Source organism: Protomyctophum bolini (genome assembly GCF_963924005.1).
Source record: "Protomyctophum bolini genome assembly, chromosome: 17".
Classification (NCBI taxonomy): Eukaryota; Metazoa; Chordata; class Actinopteri; order Myctophiformes; family Myctophidae; genus Protomyctophum; species Protomyctophum bolini.
Window position 1 is genome coordinate 22910472 of NC_137878.1, and position 16801 is coordinate 22927272.

The 16801-nt window shown below is 44.7% G+C and overlaps 1 protein-coding gene across 2 annotated transcripts in view; it reads left to right on the forward strand.

The window, feature by feature from the left end:
- Nucleotides 1-10425, forward strand: part of LOC308332436 (tRNA dimethylallyltransferase-like) — a gene marked incomplete at its 5' end in the record, with an annotated part of 43925 nt that extends 33500 nt beyond the window's left edge. For both annotated transcript variants that reach the window (XM_080788339.1, XM_080788338.1), the window contains 3 exons: nt 7586-7695; nt 8747-8864; nt 9239-10425. In XM_080788339.1, the coding sequence (XP_080644465.1) occupies nt 7586-7695; nt 8747-8864; nt 9239-9549 (539 nt within the window). In that variant the 3' untranslated portion in view covers nt 9550-10425. The remainder of the gene's footprint in view (nt 1-7585; nt 7696-8746; nt 8865-9238) is intronic.
- Between the last annotated feature and the right edge of the window lie 6376 nt (nt 10426-16801).

The following is a 16801-nucleotide window of genomic DNA, read 5'->3' on the forward strand; positions in this document are numbered from 1 at the left end:
GTTTTAGTATTTTAGTCGACTAAATGTCATACGATTTTCGTCGACTAAGTCAACAGTTTATTTTGTCGACTAAAATGTATTGATGGCGTTATTGCTGATTTTACACTTGGTTGCATGCTGAACATAGCGTGACAGGTTGCAACCAAACATAAAATGACTTTTCTTTTAGTTCTACTGGATCTCTTCTCCACCAGTCCCTCCCTAACATTTTAGTCTAGTTTTTATTTGTTGTCGAAATTGTCTATCTTTAGTCCTGGTTTTAGTCATCATAGCTTAGTTTTCATGTAGTGTACGTCAGTGAAAACAGGTAGTCGATGAACATTTTTCGTCATAGTTTCAGTAGACGAAATCAACATTGATCCGTCTGGCATCCAGCCATCTAGCCTTCCTCCATTCCTTCCTTCCCTCCCTGAATGCCTAATCCTCAATCCACACCACTTTAATCACTTAAGCCCTATATGCTTTGTTGTGCAACGAATGGCAAAAATAGCCGATTGTCAAACTGCTATTTTAGCCATTTTTGTCTCTTTAAAAAAAAATCTTTTAAATGTATTTGCTGAAAATGGGGTTGAAAGTGGTGAAATCAGTATTCCTACATGTTTGTACCAGGATCTTAAGACCGTTAGATATGTGTTTATATGAACATGGAGTGCTCTCTCTCAAAGCTTTAAGCGAGTGATTTGATGTGATTTGCTCCACCAGGTACTATTTTTTTAATACAAATTCAGATATGCTTTAAACAATTTCAGGGAATACTTTAATGTATAAGCCATTGAATGCACTTTACTCTCCACCAAAAGACCGTCACATTATACACTACGCTTTTGAGAGATCGCTGCATGACAATAATGTGCTGTGTATTTATGCCATCTCATGCGTTTCACCCGAAGGCATCAAAGCGTCAGCCCAGAAAATATCTCATCCAGGGTTGTCCCAGGCAAACACCTTGCCCACAGTAACCGCATCTTAACCACCTGAACCCTAGCGTCCCTATTTTGAGGGTGGAACATGTTGCCAAAATAGCCGATCTACAAGCTCACAAAGTGTAGAGTGAATGTGGGTTAGGATGCCTATAGAGCAGTGGTTTTCAACCAGTGGACCGGGGACCACAAGTGGTCCTTGAGGGGGTTCCAGGTAGTCTCCAGCTAAATGACGGCGAGTTGGTAACCAAATGGACCATTGTATACCTTTAACTCTTAAAGATAAACACCTGCGTTACTTAATGTACAATAAGTCTACTGCACCATTAGAGAATGTAGAAGAATTGTCATTTTGTCATTTTCCCCGTTATCTCCTACCTACAGCATGGAATTGTGGACGAAATCTTATCCAACGACACCAAAACCTTCTACGTTTTGGGGCTGAGAGGCTAAATGTCATCAAATGGTGGTCCGTGGCTCAAATGATGAATAAATGATAGGCCTTGATATGGGCCTTGATTGATATTATATTTATTTTTATTGGTTTTTAAGATTTTTCACATATAATTACATACTTTACAAACAAGACATATTTTACCAAACTGACAGGCAGACAAAAAGGAAAGCAAACCAGGACAGGACGAGTATAGGGTTTAAGTGTTTAAATCTAAATGTTTAACTACCATCATATCCCCCCACGCCATTTTTCCCTTCACCCCCTCTCCTGTTCTAACTGCCGACGACACACACACACACACACACACACACACACACACACACACACACACACACACACACACTCACACATAGGCCCCCATAGGTAGGTCTCAGCTGAGCAGGCTAATCTTTTGAAGTATTACAGAGCTTCTGGGAATTTGCCCTGACCACACAAACTCCAGTTAGCAGGAGGTCACTGAGGGCTGGAGGAGTATGCGTGCTTGCACACACACACACACACACACACACACACACACACACACACACCTGTAACCAGGATACCCAGGTATATTTTATCTGAAGCATGGTGAGTATTAAGTAACATCAGTGTGTCTTTTTAGTCCCAAACGTGAGTGAGGGATGAGGGCATGGAGAAAGAGAGAGAGAGGAGGAGAGAGATGGCTGGATGGATAGATAGTGAAGGGAATTTGATACAGCTGTGGCGACAGGTGCTGGGCGAGTTTGTGCTCTCTTGTCTGCTATGAAGTGAGAACCCCACCACACACACACACACCCCTCTGACACACAAGCACACTTATACACTTGCACAGCTGAAGCATGTGCTGCCAACCAGAGCCCCCCCCCCCAAAGATGAAAGTCAAGACTTGGTCTTTGCCGCCACAAAAACTCTCTTTATCACCTCTGCTAAGGTGATACACACCAAGGGCATGTCATGGCATGACATCAGAAAATCGGTTAATGCCTTTATTCACCATGATAAATTGACCTCATTTAGATTACAACTTCCATCGCCACGTTATATTCAGGTTCTGTTGTCGTTGTTCAAGGACAAACTGATGAGACGGCTGGAGACCTAAGGAAACGTTGTATATTGGAGTACGAGGGACTCGGAGAAAGAAACGGTTATAGATGGTGCTAATGGCGGAGCGGTGATTGAGGAAATAATGGATAATAAAGTGAGCTCCACAAACGCAACAAAAAGGAAGACAGAAATAGATGGAAATGTTGTGATCATAGAGAATCTGGGTGAGGCAGCTGGCCAGTAGACTGGAGGCAGCGTGAGGAGGACACGGTGTCTCGTTTAATTTTTTTATAACGGAACGAACACACGCGTACTCACTCGACAAACATACGAGGCAGCGCCAGGTTGTGGGCAGAGGGCATAATGACTCTAGGCTGTTTGTTGCAACAGGTGGTACCGTTTCAATGCAGACACACACACACACACACACACACAGCAGCAGCTGCCGTGCGACAAGGCTTGCTCCTTCTTGTTGGCAAAGTGATCTTCCCTTTGCGCCTGAAAGGGAGCGCATGCAGTCTGTGGTGTGTGTGTGTGTGTGATCCATGGGGCAGGGCACCCTTTGTCCTTCCACTTCTCCTTATCATCCCTCTTTCTCTATAGAGTGGATTAGCAGAGTAAGATTTCACCAAACAAGAAGGGGAGAGCGAGGGTGGGGGAGGTCCGTCCAGCATCTGGCAACCCCACAGCATCCCACCTTTTGTATTTACCTCTCTGCCCCGCGGTGTCCAACGGCACCCGTGGAGACGGGAAGGTAGGGAAAACAGTGAGAGAGAGAGAGAGGGGCAGGCGACATAAAAGAGAAGAAGTAAATGTTTCAAGAGAAAAGGCAAGAGACTGTCGAGCAGCTGCCGTCGAGGTCAAGTATTTACCCAAAGACCTGAAGACCTGTAAGAGGAGAGGCAGAGACAAGTTCAACCCTGGAAACGGCATAGCGAACGCCAGGTGCCGCTTATAAATACCACATGCTTGCTCTTCTACCATGAACACAAAAGATTGAACACAACTAAAATACTAAAACCCCACCCCACACACACACACACACAGAGGCAACCGCGCCAGTGGAACCAGAGGCTTCGGTTAACGTTCACTGCACACACTCTGCCTCTGATTAAATTAGCCTGCTCCGAGTCTGTGTGTAAGCAGTTAAATCGTACGTTTTAACTCTGAGAGTGTACACATTAGAGACCTGCGGATGGCCGATTTAGCCGCGGTTGCTGTGGGTAACACCAGTTTAGGGTGGATTTGGGTCATTCAAATATATTATGAATTAATATTTGATAAACCGCATGTGCAATAATGCGAGAAATAAATTAATGGCATCTATCTATAGGCTTAGTATAGCTTTTAAAACTCTCAAAATCTTGGCGTGGGTGCGTTAGTAGTATTTCCATGATCTGGCACAAATTAGCCTGCCTGGGGTCCTTAAACAACAGGGGTCCTCTCAAAACAGGCAACTAGGCTACAAGCAGCTAGGCTAACTAATAGTGAGAGTCTGAAAGAAACTTAAAACTAAGTAAGAAAGAAGCGAGGAATATTGGCATGGGACTGGGAATGACTTAACCGTGCCTTGGGTGGTCCGCGATCCTCCCGCGATAGGATTGCTTATTCGTTATTCCGGTTAAGGCCCGGGGTAATTTTTGCCCCGGCACCTCACTTTACAATACCCTTGGCACATGAATGGACAGAGACTGAAACAATCGTGGCAGTCAATGTGTTAAGGCCACATAGACGCACAGGATGGAAGACAATGGGTTTGGCTCATTAGCAGACTAAATGGGGGGGTGCTCGAGACGTTAGGAGGTCAGCGGAGTTAATAACTTGCAATTGAAGGCTTCTGTGTTTATTCTTTTCCATTGTCACCGTGTCATGTTCGGCTTCTATTAATGAACAGCTGGTCTTGACGCACTGAATAATAGGGTCGTGTGGAAGTAAGTGGCCCCGGTGTAACGTTTCACAGCAGTAATGTAAATTCAGGCCAGAAGAGCTCTCGTGTGGTGCTTCATCGTACGAGAGGTCACATTGAAACTGGGTTTATATCGTGGCATGCGGACAAACGACGCTGAATTAAGATGGACCGTCTTGGAATTGGACGCTACCCGGTTCAATAGAGGGTATGCACATGACATCATCATCATACTCGGAAGTTATGCGGGAACGCCTATTGAGTGGCAAAAAACTGCTTTCTGGCCTTGACATTTACACAAAGTCCTTTCTGATTGTATTTAACAATGTTAAACGACATTAAACTCACTTTGCCACTCTATTTGACGTTCACTTTATGCATGCCCATACCCTCTATCCCCGGCTCCTCTTGGCTTTGTGTCAAGTCTTCTTTAGCAAGACACTGAACTCTTTAACCCATTCTGAACGGGCACCCATTTTGGTGTTCAGCATCATGTTATGCTTTAGCTATTGAAAAATAGCAGATCTACAAGCTCATATCGCGCCACCGAGTGGCGCGATACGAGCTTGTAGGTCTGCTATTTTTGAAAAATTCGAAGAACGACTGACATTTTTAGAATCTGATCTCAGGTCAGAATGGGTTAATCAGACCAGTGTGTGTCCAGTGGAAACCTCGTATGAATCTGATCTCAGGTCAGAATGGGTTAACAGTTGAGCAGGTTGATGCCTTACACCAGTGGTTTTCAACCAGTTCTCTGGGGACTACCAGTGGTCCTTGAGGGGGTTCCAGGTGGTCCCCATCTAAATGGACAGTTGTTATGAAAGATGGTCCATTTGATTTCATTTACACAAGAGTTACATTATTGTTAAATATCTGCATTTCTTGAGAATCTGCATTTCTTCTACATTGAGAATGTAGAAGAATTGTTACTTTTATCGTTTGCCTGTTATCTCTCCTAATGGTACGAACATCAATACAGCATGGAATTGTGGACAAAATCCTAACCCAACGACAACGTAATATTTAAGTTTTGTGTCTGTCTGAGACACTAAATGTCATCAAATAGTGGTCCGTGGCTCAAATTCCAAATAATGGACCTTGATATGAAATAGGTTGAAAACCACTGCCTTACACGGTTGCCTTCACTGTTGGTGTGTGAATATGTGTGTGAGTGGGTGAATGTGATGCATACTATAGTAAAGCGTGAAAAATGTGCACGCACGCACACGCACGCACACTTTCCACACACAGGCAAATTTCCCTAAGTGGCATTATCCGCTGGAGCTGTACAGACAAATCAGTCATATAGTCACATGCTTTATTTCCCTCCCATAATCGAGTTTGGACAGTTTTAGAGGGGTTAGTTTCACTCCATAGTCCATAGGGATGTGTGCTCCTTAATGACACATGCTGCTTGTGTGCGTAAAGGATTAGGCCATAATTGAGTTGACTGACTGAGCCTTACAGGTTAATAGGATTAATGTGTGGCTGTGTGTGCGCGTATATCTATCTCGATCTCTCCTCTTTTAAATACATTGCCGCAGGTGTGATTTTTCTATTAATTTGTGTGGTGTTCTTGCTAAATCACTCTCTCCCGCTGTGCCACAATGTACACACACGACACACCCATTGTTTTTAGCAGGGGCACTTACAGTAAGTGCGAACATGCAGTCAGATCTACGGACAGATAGGCCTCGCCTAATCGCAATTATTTGAGATAGTCGCTATTATTTTTGCATAATCATCAATCGTTGTCCATACATATTCAATTCGAAAATAGCACAATTAGCAAGCTTACAACATGTGTTGTGAGCTTGTACAGCTTGTAGCTATGTTTTACATTGATTACATTGATTATTATATTGATTAAATATAATCATATCATATACTATATATAATGATAAAAAATAATTAAATCTGTCAGTGATTTCTTAGTTTGTATATTTGAGTTATTTGTCATTATCTGCCCTTTGTGACGTAACGTTCCAATGTGAAATGCTGTTGCCCCAGAATAGTTTGCTGCTGCTGCTCCTAAGCTTGCCCTTTTATATTAAAAAGTGCCAACTCTGTTGATGTGTCTTTTAAATCACTTCTTAAAACACACTTTTGGCCCGGACGGTTCGACTCCTGATCCCGATGGCCTTTGCCGCATGTCTACCCCCCCCCCTCTCTCCCCATTTCCTGTCCGTATACTTTCACCATCAATAATGGTAGAAAAAGCAAAAATAATTGAATGTTTGTGTTTTTCTTCTCGCCCTGTACAGCACTTTGGTCAATTTCGATTGTTTTAAATGTGCTTTTTAACACAATTCAATTAAATCCTTGTGTGACAATTAATCGTCAACTTAAATATATAATCGCGACAGCCCCTACCGACAGCTATAATTGATAGGCAGTGTGAGACAGATAGTCAGACGTTTGACAGACGGATAGACGGGGCAGGCAGGGACCTCTGCTGCTGTTTAGTGCTGAGGCTTGGTTTGGCGGACTGCTGACTGTAGTGAAAGAGTAACGTGGGGGAGGGAGAGAATGTGTGTGAGAGAGGGTGGAAGAGAGCAGAATGAGAGAGAGCGAGTGAAATCTGATGGAAAGAGAGGGAGGGAGTGAGTGAGAGAGAGAGAGAGGGAAAGCATGCAAAAGGAAAGACGGACAGAGAGAGAGAGAGAGAGTGGGAGGAAGGAGGAGAGGGGAGAAAGAGACATTATCGAGCGAGTGTGAGTCAGCAGGTCGACACAGCCCTGGGGTGCGGCTTCTCTCTCCGACGCAGAGCCACCCCTCTCTCTCTCTCTCTCTGTCTTTCACCCTAGCTCTCTCTCTCTTTCTCTCTCTCTCAGTACAGTCATTCACACCAGGAGTCCATTCCGCCTCACCATCCCAATTGACATTCCGTACTGTCACTGCAGAGTGTTCATATCAGAAGACTTTGCTTTCCACCAAAGTGTGTGTGTGACGGCATTAAGTATAAGCCCCTTAGATTACAATGCATTCAAGTCTGACTCACACTAAAGCTGCATGGCCTCTTACCCCTGTGTGTGTGTGTGTGTGTGTGTGTGTGTGTGTGTGTGTGTGTGTGTGTGTGTGTGTGTGTGTGTGTGTGTGTGTGTGTGTGTGTGTGTGTGTGTGTGTGTGTGTGTGTGTGTGTGTGTGTGTGTGTGTGTGTGTGTGTGTGTGTGTGTGTGTGTGTGTGTGTGTGTGTGTGTGTGTGTGTGTGTGTGTGTGTGTGTGTGTGTGTGTGTGTGTGTGTGTGTGTGTGTGTGTGTGTGTGTGTGTGTACTGTAGGTCCAGGAGACAACGTTCCTGCGGTGTACGGTCTGGATGTGACGGATGTGTCGCGGTGGGAGGAGACGGCGCTGGCCCCCGCACTGCAGATACTGGACTGTCTGAGAAAGGTGGGGCGGCTGCGACTGACCGACCGACCAACCTCAAGCAGCCCCTGGCTTAAAGCATTACAACCAGGAACGCATCTGTGTCACCTTAGCTTTGAACCACGTCAACCATTATTTTAAACTTTAGCAGATCTACAAGCGCGTAGCAGCACGGCACTCGGTGCTGCGCTACGCGTGAATAGTGAAAAGCAAGACATTTCAGGAAAGAAATTGTAAGAAATTCCATAAATTAGAAAAGTTTAGATATTTTTTTAAGAACCAGTGAAAATAGCTGATCTGCAATCTTGCAACGCGGCGCAAAGTGGCACATTGTTTGCTTGCAGATCTGCTATTTGCCTCCCAGGAAAATGTCTAATTTCACTTTTGGCCCATGAGATAAAAATGTTTGGGAACCACTGCTCTCTTCCTCCTGTTGTTACGAAAGGAGAAGCGTCCACCCCTTCTTCGTTCCTCCTCTTCCATTGCATTCCTCTCCTCCCTCTGGCTTTTGTTCCTCTTTTGCTTGCTTCCTTCTTTCTTTACTTCCTTTTCCCCCTCATTTTTGTTTTCCTTCAACCTTCCGATGTTTTTTATATATTTGTTTGGCTCCCTTCCTCTTGTGTCTTCACCTCCTGCGACCACTTGGCTTTTCTGTTTGAGTTAAGCAGAGATCAATAATGGTCCAGTAATCAGATTGACTTTGGGTTGCTTGGTAAAAGTCTCCAGAAACTTTCAATATTTGGTGCAACTTCAACATAATAGTGCACGTAGGTGCCCACAGTACAAACGTTTATTTTTGTCGCATCTTATTAGCCAGGCTAGGTTAGGTATATTGTTGATCTGTCTGATGTACACACACACGCACGCTTACGCTTGCACGAAAAATGGCAGATGTACAAGCTCGCAGCACGGCACAAAAGTGAGTCGCTGTGAATAGCCAACGCTAAAATCAATGATGACTTTCCCGGTTTTAATCATGGGCTAAAGAACCACAACAGTTGATTATGGTGGGTCAGATGTTATGTTTCAGAGTTATAAATACATCAATCAATCTATCTATCCATCAATCAATCAGGGGGAGCTGCCAGCTGTTGAGCCGGTCAGAGCGGAGGGGGCACAGCAGAGCAACAAGCGAAGCCGCCACACCTGTGAGCTCTGTGACAAGGTCATCATCGGTGACACGGAGTGGACAGGTGAGAGTGTGTTCACATATTAACAACAGCTTCTGCAGAAGGGAAACGGCTCGGAACATAACGTTGAGCACACCCGAGACTCAGTCTCTCAGCATGTCTTCTGGAACCATGTTGCTCACCGGAAATATCCGCGACGTGTTGTGAGCTTCTGGATCCATTATTAAGAGTATTTGAACTGATCAAACTAGCAATAGAATTCATGATTTTTGAAGCATCTACCATAGACATGAATGGTCTCAGAAAAGAAAGCAAAGGTTTAAATCCTCAAACCTGTGATTGCTTCAACTGACCGCAACAACAAAGAATGATAATACCTAAACATTAATAAACTGGTGAAGGTTTTATTTAGCTTTATTCCATGTGTTTCCACGCAGCTCACCTAAAGTCCAAGAAGCACCACCACCATGTGAAGAAGAGAAAGAGGTCCTTGGCAGCCTCTGACCACTCCCAGGGTACCTCATCCTCACACACCACCACCACCGTAGAGAAGAGAAGGAGGTCCGACGCAGCCTCTGACCACTCCCAGGGTACCTCATCCTCACACACCACCACCACCGTAGAGAGCCACACTCAGACCACTTCCACGCATCTAGCCCCAGACGCCTGCAAGGCCTCCAGGGAGACCTCGCAAAACACGGGGCCCACAGAGAGGGACACACCGGTGGCACTTTGTGAGACACCGTAGAGATGTGCGACTATACCCACGCTCAATAATGAGCTAATGGAGGTTTTCCTATAAGCAAGCTGTCACTTGCTGTTCACTTGGGTGAAGTTCGCTCAGCGGAAGCTCTTCCCGTCGCGCACCGCCTGTCGGCCTTCCTCTTGACTCTGCCTATCATTTCACAATGGGCACAGACCGATGGGCACAGACCGATGGCAGATCGGAAGCTTTTTTTCTTCCCCATTTTTAAACGTAGTTGCCCCCAGTGGGGACTGGATGACCAAACCGTTATACTAAGATTCACGATCCTTGCGGAAGTAATGCAGGTCTATGTCTTATATTTGCTCATCCTGTGTTCTTACAACCAAGAGTGTTGTAATGCTCATTCTGAGAATCCAGGCCCAACTCTTTTCTGTTTTGTTTGTGTTGAGCTAGACTTGTCAAAATGGGCCATTTTTCTAAGTTAAGTTAAAAATGACATTTGACAACAGCATATAACTTCCCGAATGTATATTGTTTTCCATACTTCCGTACAGGTTTTTGTTCATCTGTAATCACGGTCTTTTGGATTGGAGCTAATAACTTGGAACACTTTTTATGCATTATGGACAGTCAGACACTCAAACATAAATTGGACGGAAGATTTTGGAAGGATTATGAGGTGCCATAAGTCTCGAACGCACAATGTGAACTTCACCAAACCGTGAGATCAAAGGCGGTATTCTTAACGAGCCTTAAATAAGACAATCAGCTTTTGTTTTGCTGCCAATCTTTTGAGCACCTTCTTGCTGGTTACATCTGACCTCTTCTCTGCCGATGCGTTTATGAAGCGTGGGTGTGTGCTTGCTTCTTGCCGCCAGCACCGCCCACACACACATGAGTTCCATAATAAAAATGATGTATTTTAATACCTACGGTTTTAAAATGACTTGGCCCTTGGTTGGCGTTTAGTGTGCGCGCGTGTGTGTGTGTGTGTGCGCGAGTGCGTGCCTACGCGTGTGCGCTGGCCTAGATCTTGACACTGCTCTGATAAGGGGGAAAAACTGCCAGGTCTGTCTGAAGCATGATCTCACCACACGGACTGCAAGTCTCTGTTTATCCAGTTGCACATGTCTGTCTTTCCCCCTTTCAGCCACGGTTTGTCTGTTTTGCCTCTCTGTCCTGCCCTGCTCTAAAGTCTGTAAAATTGCTTACACAATATCTGGCCCCGCTCCAAGGTGCACTTTGGCGCGCTCTCTCCCTCTCTTCACCTGCCTGCCGTTCTCCTCTTTCTCCCCCTCCCCTTTCCTCTTAATTCTCTTTTGTTCTGTTTTCCACGCACGCACACACACACACACACACACACACGCACACACACACACACACACACACACACGCACACACCCAAAAGCCTAACCGACGCCGTCTCTCTTTTCCAGTCTTCCAATCTCTCTCTTCTTAACAATTGTACTTCGTTCTTCGCGCAAATTAGTTCTCAGGCTCCGACTACACAGCTAAATATATACCAAACTATATAATAGCTGGATGTGTGTGTGTGTGTGTGTGTGTGTCTGTGTCCTACATTTGCTCAAGCCAATCTAGGTCAGGCCTCAAGCTTGCTTTAGCAGGTGGCCTATCGTACAGAATGAGAGAGACATTGATAGCAAAGGTCATGCTGGTAACCGACGTGTGTTCTCTTGTCTAAATCCTCCCTTTTGTTCAGAATATCTTTCTTCTCATTGCATATCCTGTTACTCATAGTTGATTCCTTTACGCCAGGCCGGTTCATGACCTTTGCCCCGCATTGGTCGTATTTTGCTTTCCTCTCTCCTCTAGTCTAGGACAGCGGTTCCCAAACCCTTTTCAGCCCCGTGGCCCAAAAGAGAAATTAGATTTTCGCCCTGGTACCCAAACTAGTGAAAATAGCAGATCTACAAGCTCACAACGTGGCGCGAAGTGACAGGTTGTGAGCTTGTAGATCGGCTATGTTCACTACTTCTTAAATATTTGTTCTAATTTATGGATTTTCTTCGATTCTTAAGTCTTTAATTTCTTCGTGACATTACTGAAAATAATAATGGATTCTGTTATTAATTCATGAAAAGTTTAACTTTTTCGGTATAGTTTTATTTTGAAATGTTTTGAAATGATGATAATTCAAAACCAAATGTAGGAAACAAAAACTAAAGGGGACCCATAGCAATGTGTCTGCGACCCACAACTGGGTCCCGACCCACTGTTTGGGAACCAGTGCTCTACGACGACTCCTGTGAAAGTGCATGACTGTCTGTGAACCTTCACAGACGAACCAGTGCTCTATTACGACTCCTGTGAAAGTGCATGACTGTCTGTGAACCTTCACAGAAGAACCAGTGCTCTATTACGACTCCTGTGAAAGTGCATGACTGTCTGTGAACCTTCACAGAAGAACCAGTGCTCTATGACGACTCCTGTGAAAGTGCATGACTGTCTGTGAACCTTCACAGAAGAACCAGTGCTCTATGACGACTCCTGTGAAAGTGCATGACTGTCTGTGAACCTTCACAGAAGAACCAGTGCTCTATGACGACTCCTGTGAAAGTGCATGACTGTCTGTGAACCTTCACAGAAGAACCAGTGCTCTATGACGACTCCTGTGAAAGTGCATGACTGTCTGTGAACATTCACAGATGAACCAGTGCTCTATGACGACTCCTGTGAAAGTGCATGACTGTCTGTGAACCTTCACAGACGAACCAGTGCTCTATTACGACTCCTGTGAAAGTGCATGACTGTCTGTGAACCTTCACAGACGAACCAGTGCTCTATGACGACTCCTGTGAAAGTGCATGACTGTCTGTGAACCTTCACAGAAGCCAAATAAAAACCCACAGGAGAGCGTTACATCACGGAGGAAGTGGCCATGAAAGGTCACTGAATCCACTCCCCTCTGGCGGTGAACCCTCTCAGCTGATGCGAAGTGTTGGGTAACATAATTCTCAGAAGCTGTGTGTGTGTGTGTATGTATGCGTGCGTGCGCTTATCTAAAGCGTACTTAACAAAAGTGCTCGAGCTTGAGATTGGCACCTCCAAGCACTGTTGAATCACACACCATGTATAAAAGAGGCAAACTTGTGCAATTCAGTGAGAGTTTCTGCACCCCCCCCCCCTCCCCACACACACCACACACACACACACACACACTAGACAAGTATAGAGGTCAGCCTACACGGTCACAAGGCTAATTAGTGATGAAGCAGCGTGTGTGTGTGGTATGGTAGATCATCCACACAGACTCACTCGGTGAACTCATTAGCCTCGGCAAGTCAGCAATTTGGAGCGCCACATCCAAAGGAGCCGGCTTTGAAATAGGAGATCCACGAGATCGGTGTCAAACACACCGAGACACACACAACTCTCCACTGTGCTAAAAGTCAAGCATTCCTCCTGCCTGCTTTTGTTGAGCAAGTACATTCGATGACCACTTCTGGTCCGAGAGTGCTTGGGGGAGAGCTGTGATTTGCGCGTGCGCGCAAAGTGTCCGTTTTATCAATATCTGCGTCGGTGAACGAGTGACACGAAACCTGTAAGTGTTCCAAATGGCTGTGACTCAGAGTTACGGGCATCCTTTGGAAATGAAATAAGTGGAGAACCACTGCTGTATTTCTGTCTCTGTGCTGGCCTGTAGTGACTTCAACCCTGGTAGCAGTTTGTATTCACAGAGCAGTGTGGGAGCACATTCTGTCCCATGCGCGAGGCCCATCAGGGGTAGGCTACAGGCTGCCTTATGTAACACATTGTATAGCCTATAGTCTGTGTCTGTCTCGCTGTCCAGTTTTCCATGGATTTTGTTTTTGCCCACTGACCCTTTACACAGAGGGACTTGCCCACCAGTGCTTGTTATGAAATGATGATGATGAGTTTTCGAGGGATGCCTGTTGTACCGGGCAGCCGGGATGCTCGTGTGTGTGTGTGTGTGTGTGTGTGTGACTGTGTGTGTGACTGTGTGTGAGAGACTGTGTGTGTGTGTGTGTGTGTGTGTGTGTGTGTGTGTGTGGACTTCCCGGCATAAGCCTATCCCTGCCATTCCGGCAATAGTGTAGTATGTCATCGAGTGACTGTGCGTCTAGGTAATTTTAAATCCACTTAATCCTAATCTCTAATCCCATTTGACCAAACACTCTCTGCCATCTGGCCCGTAAACACACACATGCATCCGTATCCGACTGCGCTGAGATTTCTGTTGATATTTCACGACATTCTTTTTTTTTTATTTTTTTTTTTATGACCTCAATTACACCCAAACAACATGAACTTTGAACATTCAGTGGATTTTCTGTGATCTGGGTTTTTCTTCTGTGTGTTCTGAAGCCTTTTGAGCTGCAATGAAAACAGGCAAAATCCCTCAACACTGACATCAGCTGGCAAATTGTTTTATGGCATGTTACATCACAGTCTACAGGCAAATCAGAGCACTTTTTTGAGCCTAATTATTCAGAAATCCCCAGACCACATAACATCTACTGAAAGTTCAAAGATCAGGTTTTTGGGGTGCAATTGAGCAAAAACAATTCACCAGTCACCAGACCTTTAAGATGTCATGAAATGAAAAATACCAATCACATTTCTAGAGTGTATCTGTGGACCTAATGGACATAATTATAACAATAGATTAAAATCATTTTTTTTAAGATGGAGAGCTGTGCTTTTTTACATGTTTTTATGATGTGACCCCATTTGGTTCCAAGCTATCATTTATCTGTGGACCCCCTGAAAGTCCCTCCAGGACCCCTGGGGGTCCCCGGACCCCACCAAGACCACGCATTGTAGCCAGTAGTCTACCTGCCTTTACGGGTCACAAGTATATATCCTTTTACTTTCTCTGCATTTAGTTTTTAAATTACTGTAATTTCAAAACATTAAATTTGCCATGAATTAAACAAATTCAATGATATTTCAAAATATCATGGATAAATACAAAAGAAATCTAAGAAAATCCATACATTTGAAAAAGAACGTTTAAGAAATGGTGACAGCAGCAGATCTACGAGTATAGAGGGAAGACATCACCTGTCTCTGTTGGATCTCAAGCTAAAAAAATAGTTTTGGGAGCCACTGCTTTAGACCGTACAGGTAGATTAGGCACACGAGGAGCCTCCGAAGGTTGAATGTCAGCAGCGTCCTGAAGGTCTCAGAATGTCTGCATACTGCAGTAATGTGTGGAATACGAGGGATTATTGTCAACAGACGCTGTTGCTCAAGGCAAGGCTGTCTGAAAATTCTCAAGAAAATAAAATCTTTGGTTCGCATACCAATGTTGGCATGAGGTCGGATATCAGACAACACAAGTCCCAGACAGTTGGTGTGTGTGTGTGTGTGTGTGTGTGTGTGTAAGAGAGAGAGTTCTGTTTTGAGTACAGTGTCTCCACACTTCTGACATTGTTCTCTTATCACCTCTCTAAAAGTATGTGCTTGTTTGCACCCCATTGTGTATTGTATATGTACGATGTGCATGTGAGTGAGCGTGTGTGAATTATTTTCAATTCATATGATTATTGTGCCTTGTTTAACTACTTTCCACCTGGAATCCCTGTTTGGGGCATTGTCATACAATAAAATAAGTTCTATGTGGCTGCATTCACACAAACACCTGTCTTGTGTCTTTCTTGTCTATGTTTAATGGCTGCTCCAATTCATTTCCAATAGAAGTCACATGGTTTGACGAGACAGCCTTGTTTGATGGCTGTGTTCTGCCCTCCTACCCCCCAACAAACTAGTCAAACCATGTGACTTCCGTTGGAAATGCATTAAACACAGACAAGACACGGACAAGATGGGTAGATCGGCTATTTTCAAAAATAGAAAAACAACTTTGCAATAGGGTGTCTATTTGGGGGCCCTTGGCATGGAACGGTTTGGGCACCCCTGTTTTGTTGCGTGTGCGTGTGTGTGCATGTGCGTGTGTGTGTGCGTGCGTGCGTGCGCGCGCACTACCTTCGTATAGTCATTTGTTTGACTGGCTTTGGGAAAGAGGGCGAGACAATACAATACAAAGGTGGCTGTTTCATAAGAGTGGGAAACGCAACACGGTCAGGTGCAAGTCTATCAGATAAGACGGCATTGTCCATGTGTGTGCATGAGCGTGCACACATGTATGTATGTCCGAAGGATGCTGAATGTCTTTATTTACATGCCTCAGATTACACCATCAGCTCGGGCCATTCTCATGAATGAGCCGGGTTTCTCCCACTGTGTCCGTTTGTGTATATTGGTGATTTTAATGTATATGATTGTTATTGAAGGTAGTCGCACGTGATACAATGTATAATTAACCACATGAACTCTAGTCCTTTTTATTCTGTGCGGGGAAATACCTCTGGAAATGCCTGATCTATAGTCTTGCGTCGCGTGGTGTTGGCGACGGCGACGCATTGTGACCTCGTAGATTGGCTATTTTCAATTGAGGGGTTTGGTGTACAGGGAATTAGTAGCTGGCCTAGTTCAGAGCCATGGGGGGCCCATATAGGGTTTAAGATTTTTCCTTCCATTTTTCTTTTATTGAGCAAACATCCCTCACCACCTTCCAGCCATCCCCACCTGCCACGGATACATGCCAAACGTAATAGCAATAGTAGTAGCAATAGGATTAAGGATGGGGGAGAAACTATAAGGGTAAAATTCACAATGAACAATAATAACAAATATAATAAACAAATGGAGACACCTGCAAAAAGGATGTTGAAAAGGCTGACGGCTATTGTGATGTACAAGGTGATTCAAATATGCACTAAACATAAGTTAATTATATTGCAAATGAAATAACAAATCTTATTGTCGACTACCCCGAGTGTGAACCTGGTCACGGGTGTGATGAGGACACGACAGACACAGCCGCGCAGTGTGGGGTGAGCGGGTTGCTGTCTGATGCGCTGAGGACACGGTGTGCTTTCGTCACAGAGAGAGACGAGTCGTATATGGTGATGCGTGCATCCCGAGCATGCCGCAAACCATCACTTATTGATGCATGCGTGAGTGCAGCTTATCCCATTTTGGGCGGGAACCCCTCTTGGTGTTTGTTTTGTTATAATTTTGCTATTGAAAAATAGCAGATCTACAAGCTCATAGCGCGCCACTGAGTGGCACGCTACGAGCTTGTAGGTCTGCTATTTTTGAAAAATCGTGAAAATATTTATTTCAGAAAACTGCAGGATTTAGAAGATTTCTTTTTTAATTTTGAGGTCAGACCTAAATGGGTTATGGGGGTTGAATGAGTTCACGTTGCCGTGGGACACTCTCTCCGCATCTTCTCCTCTGTCTC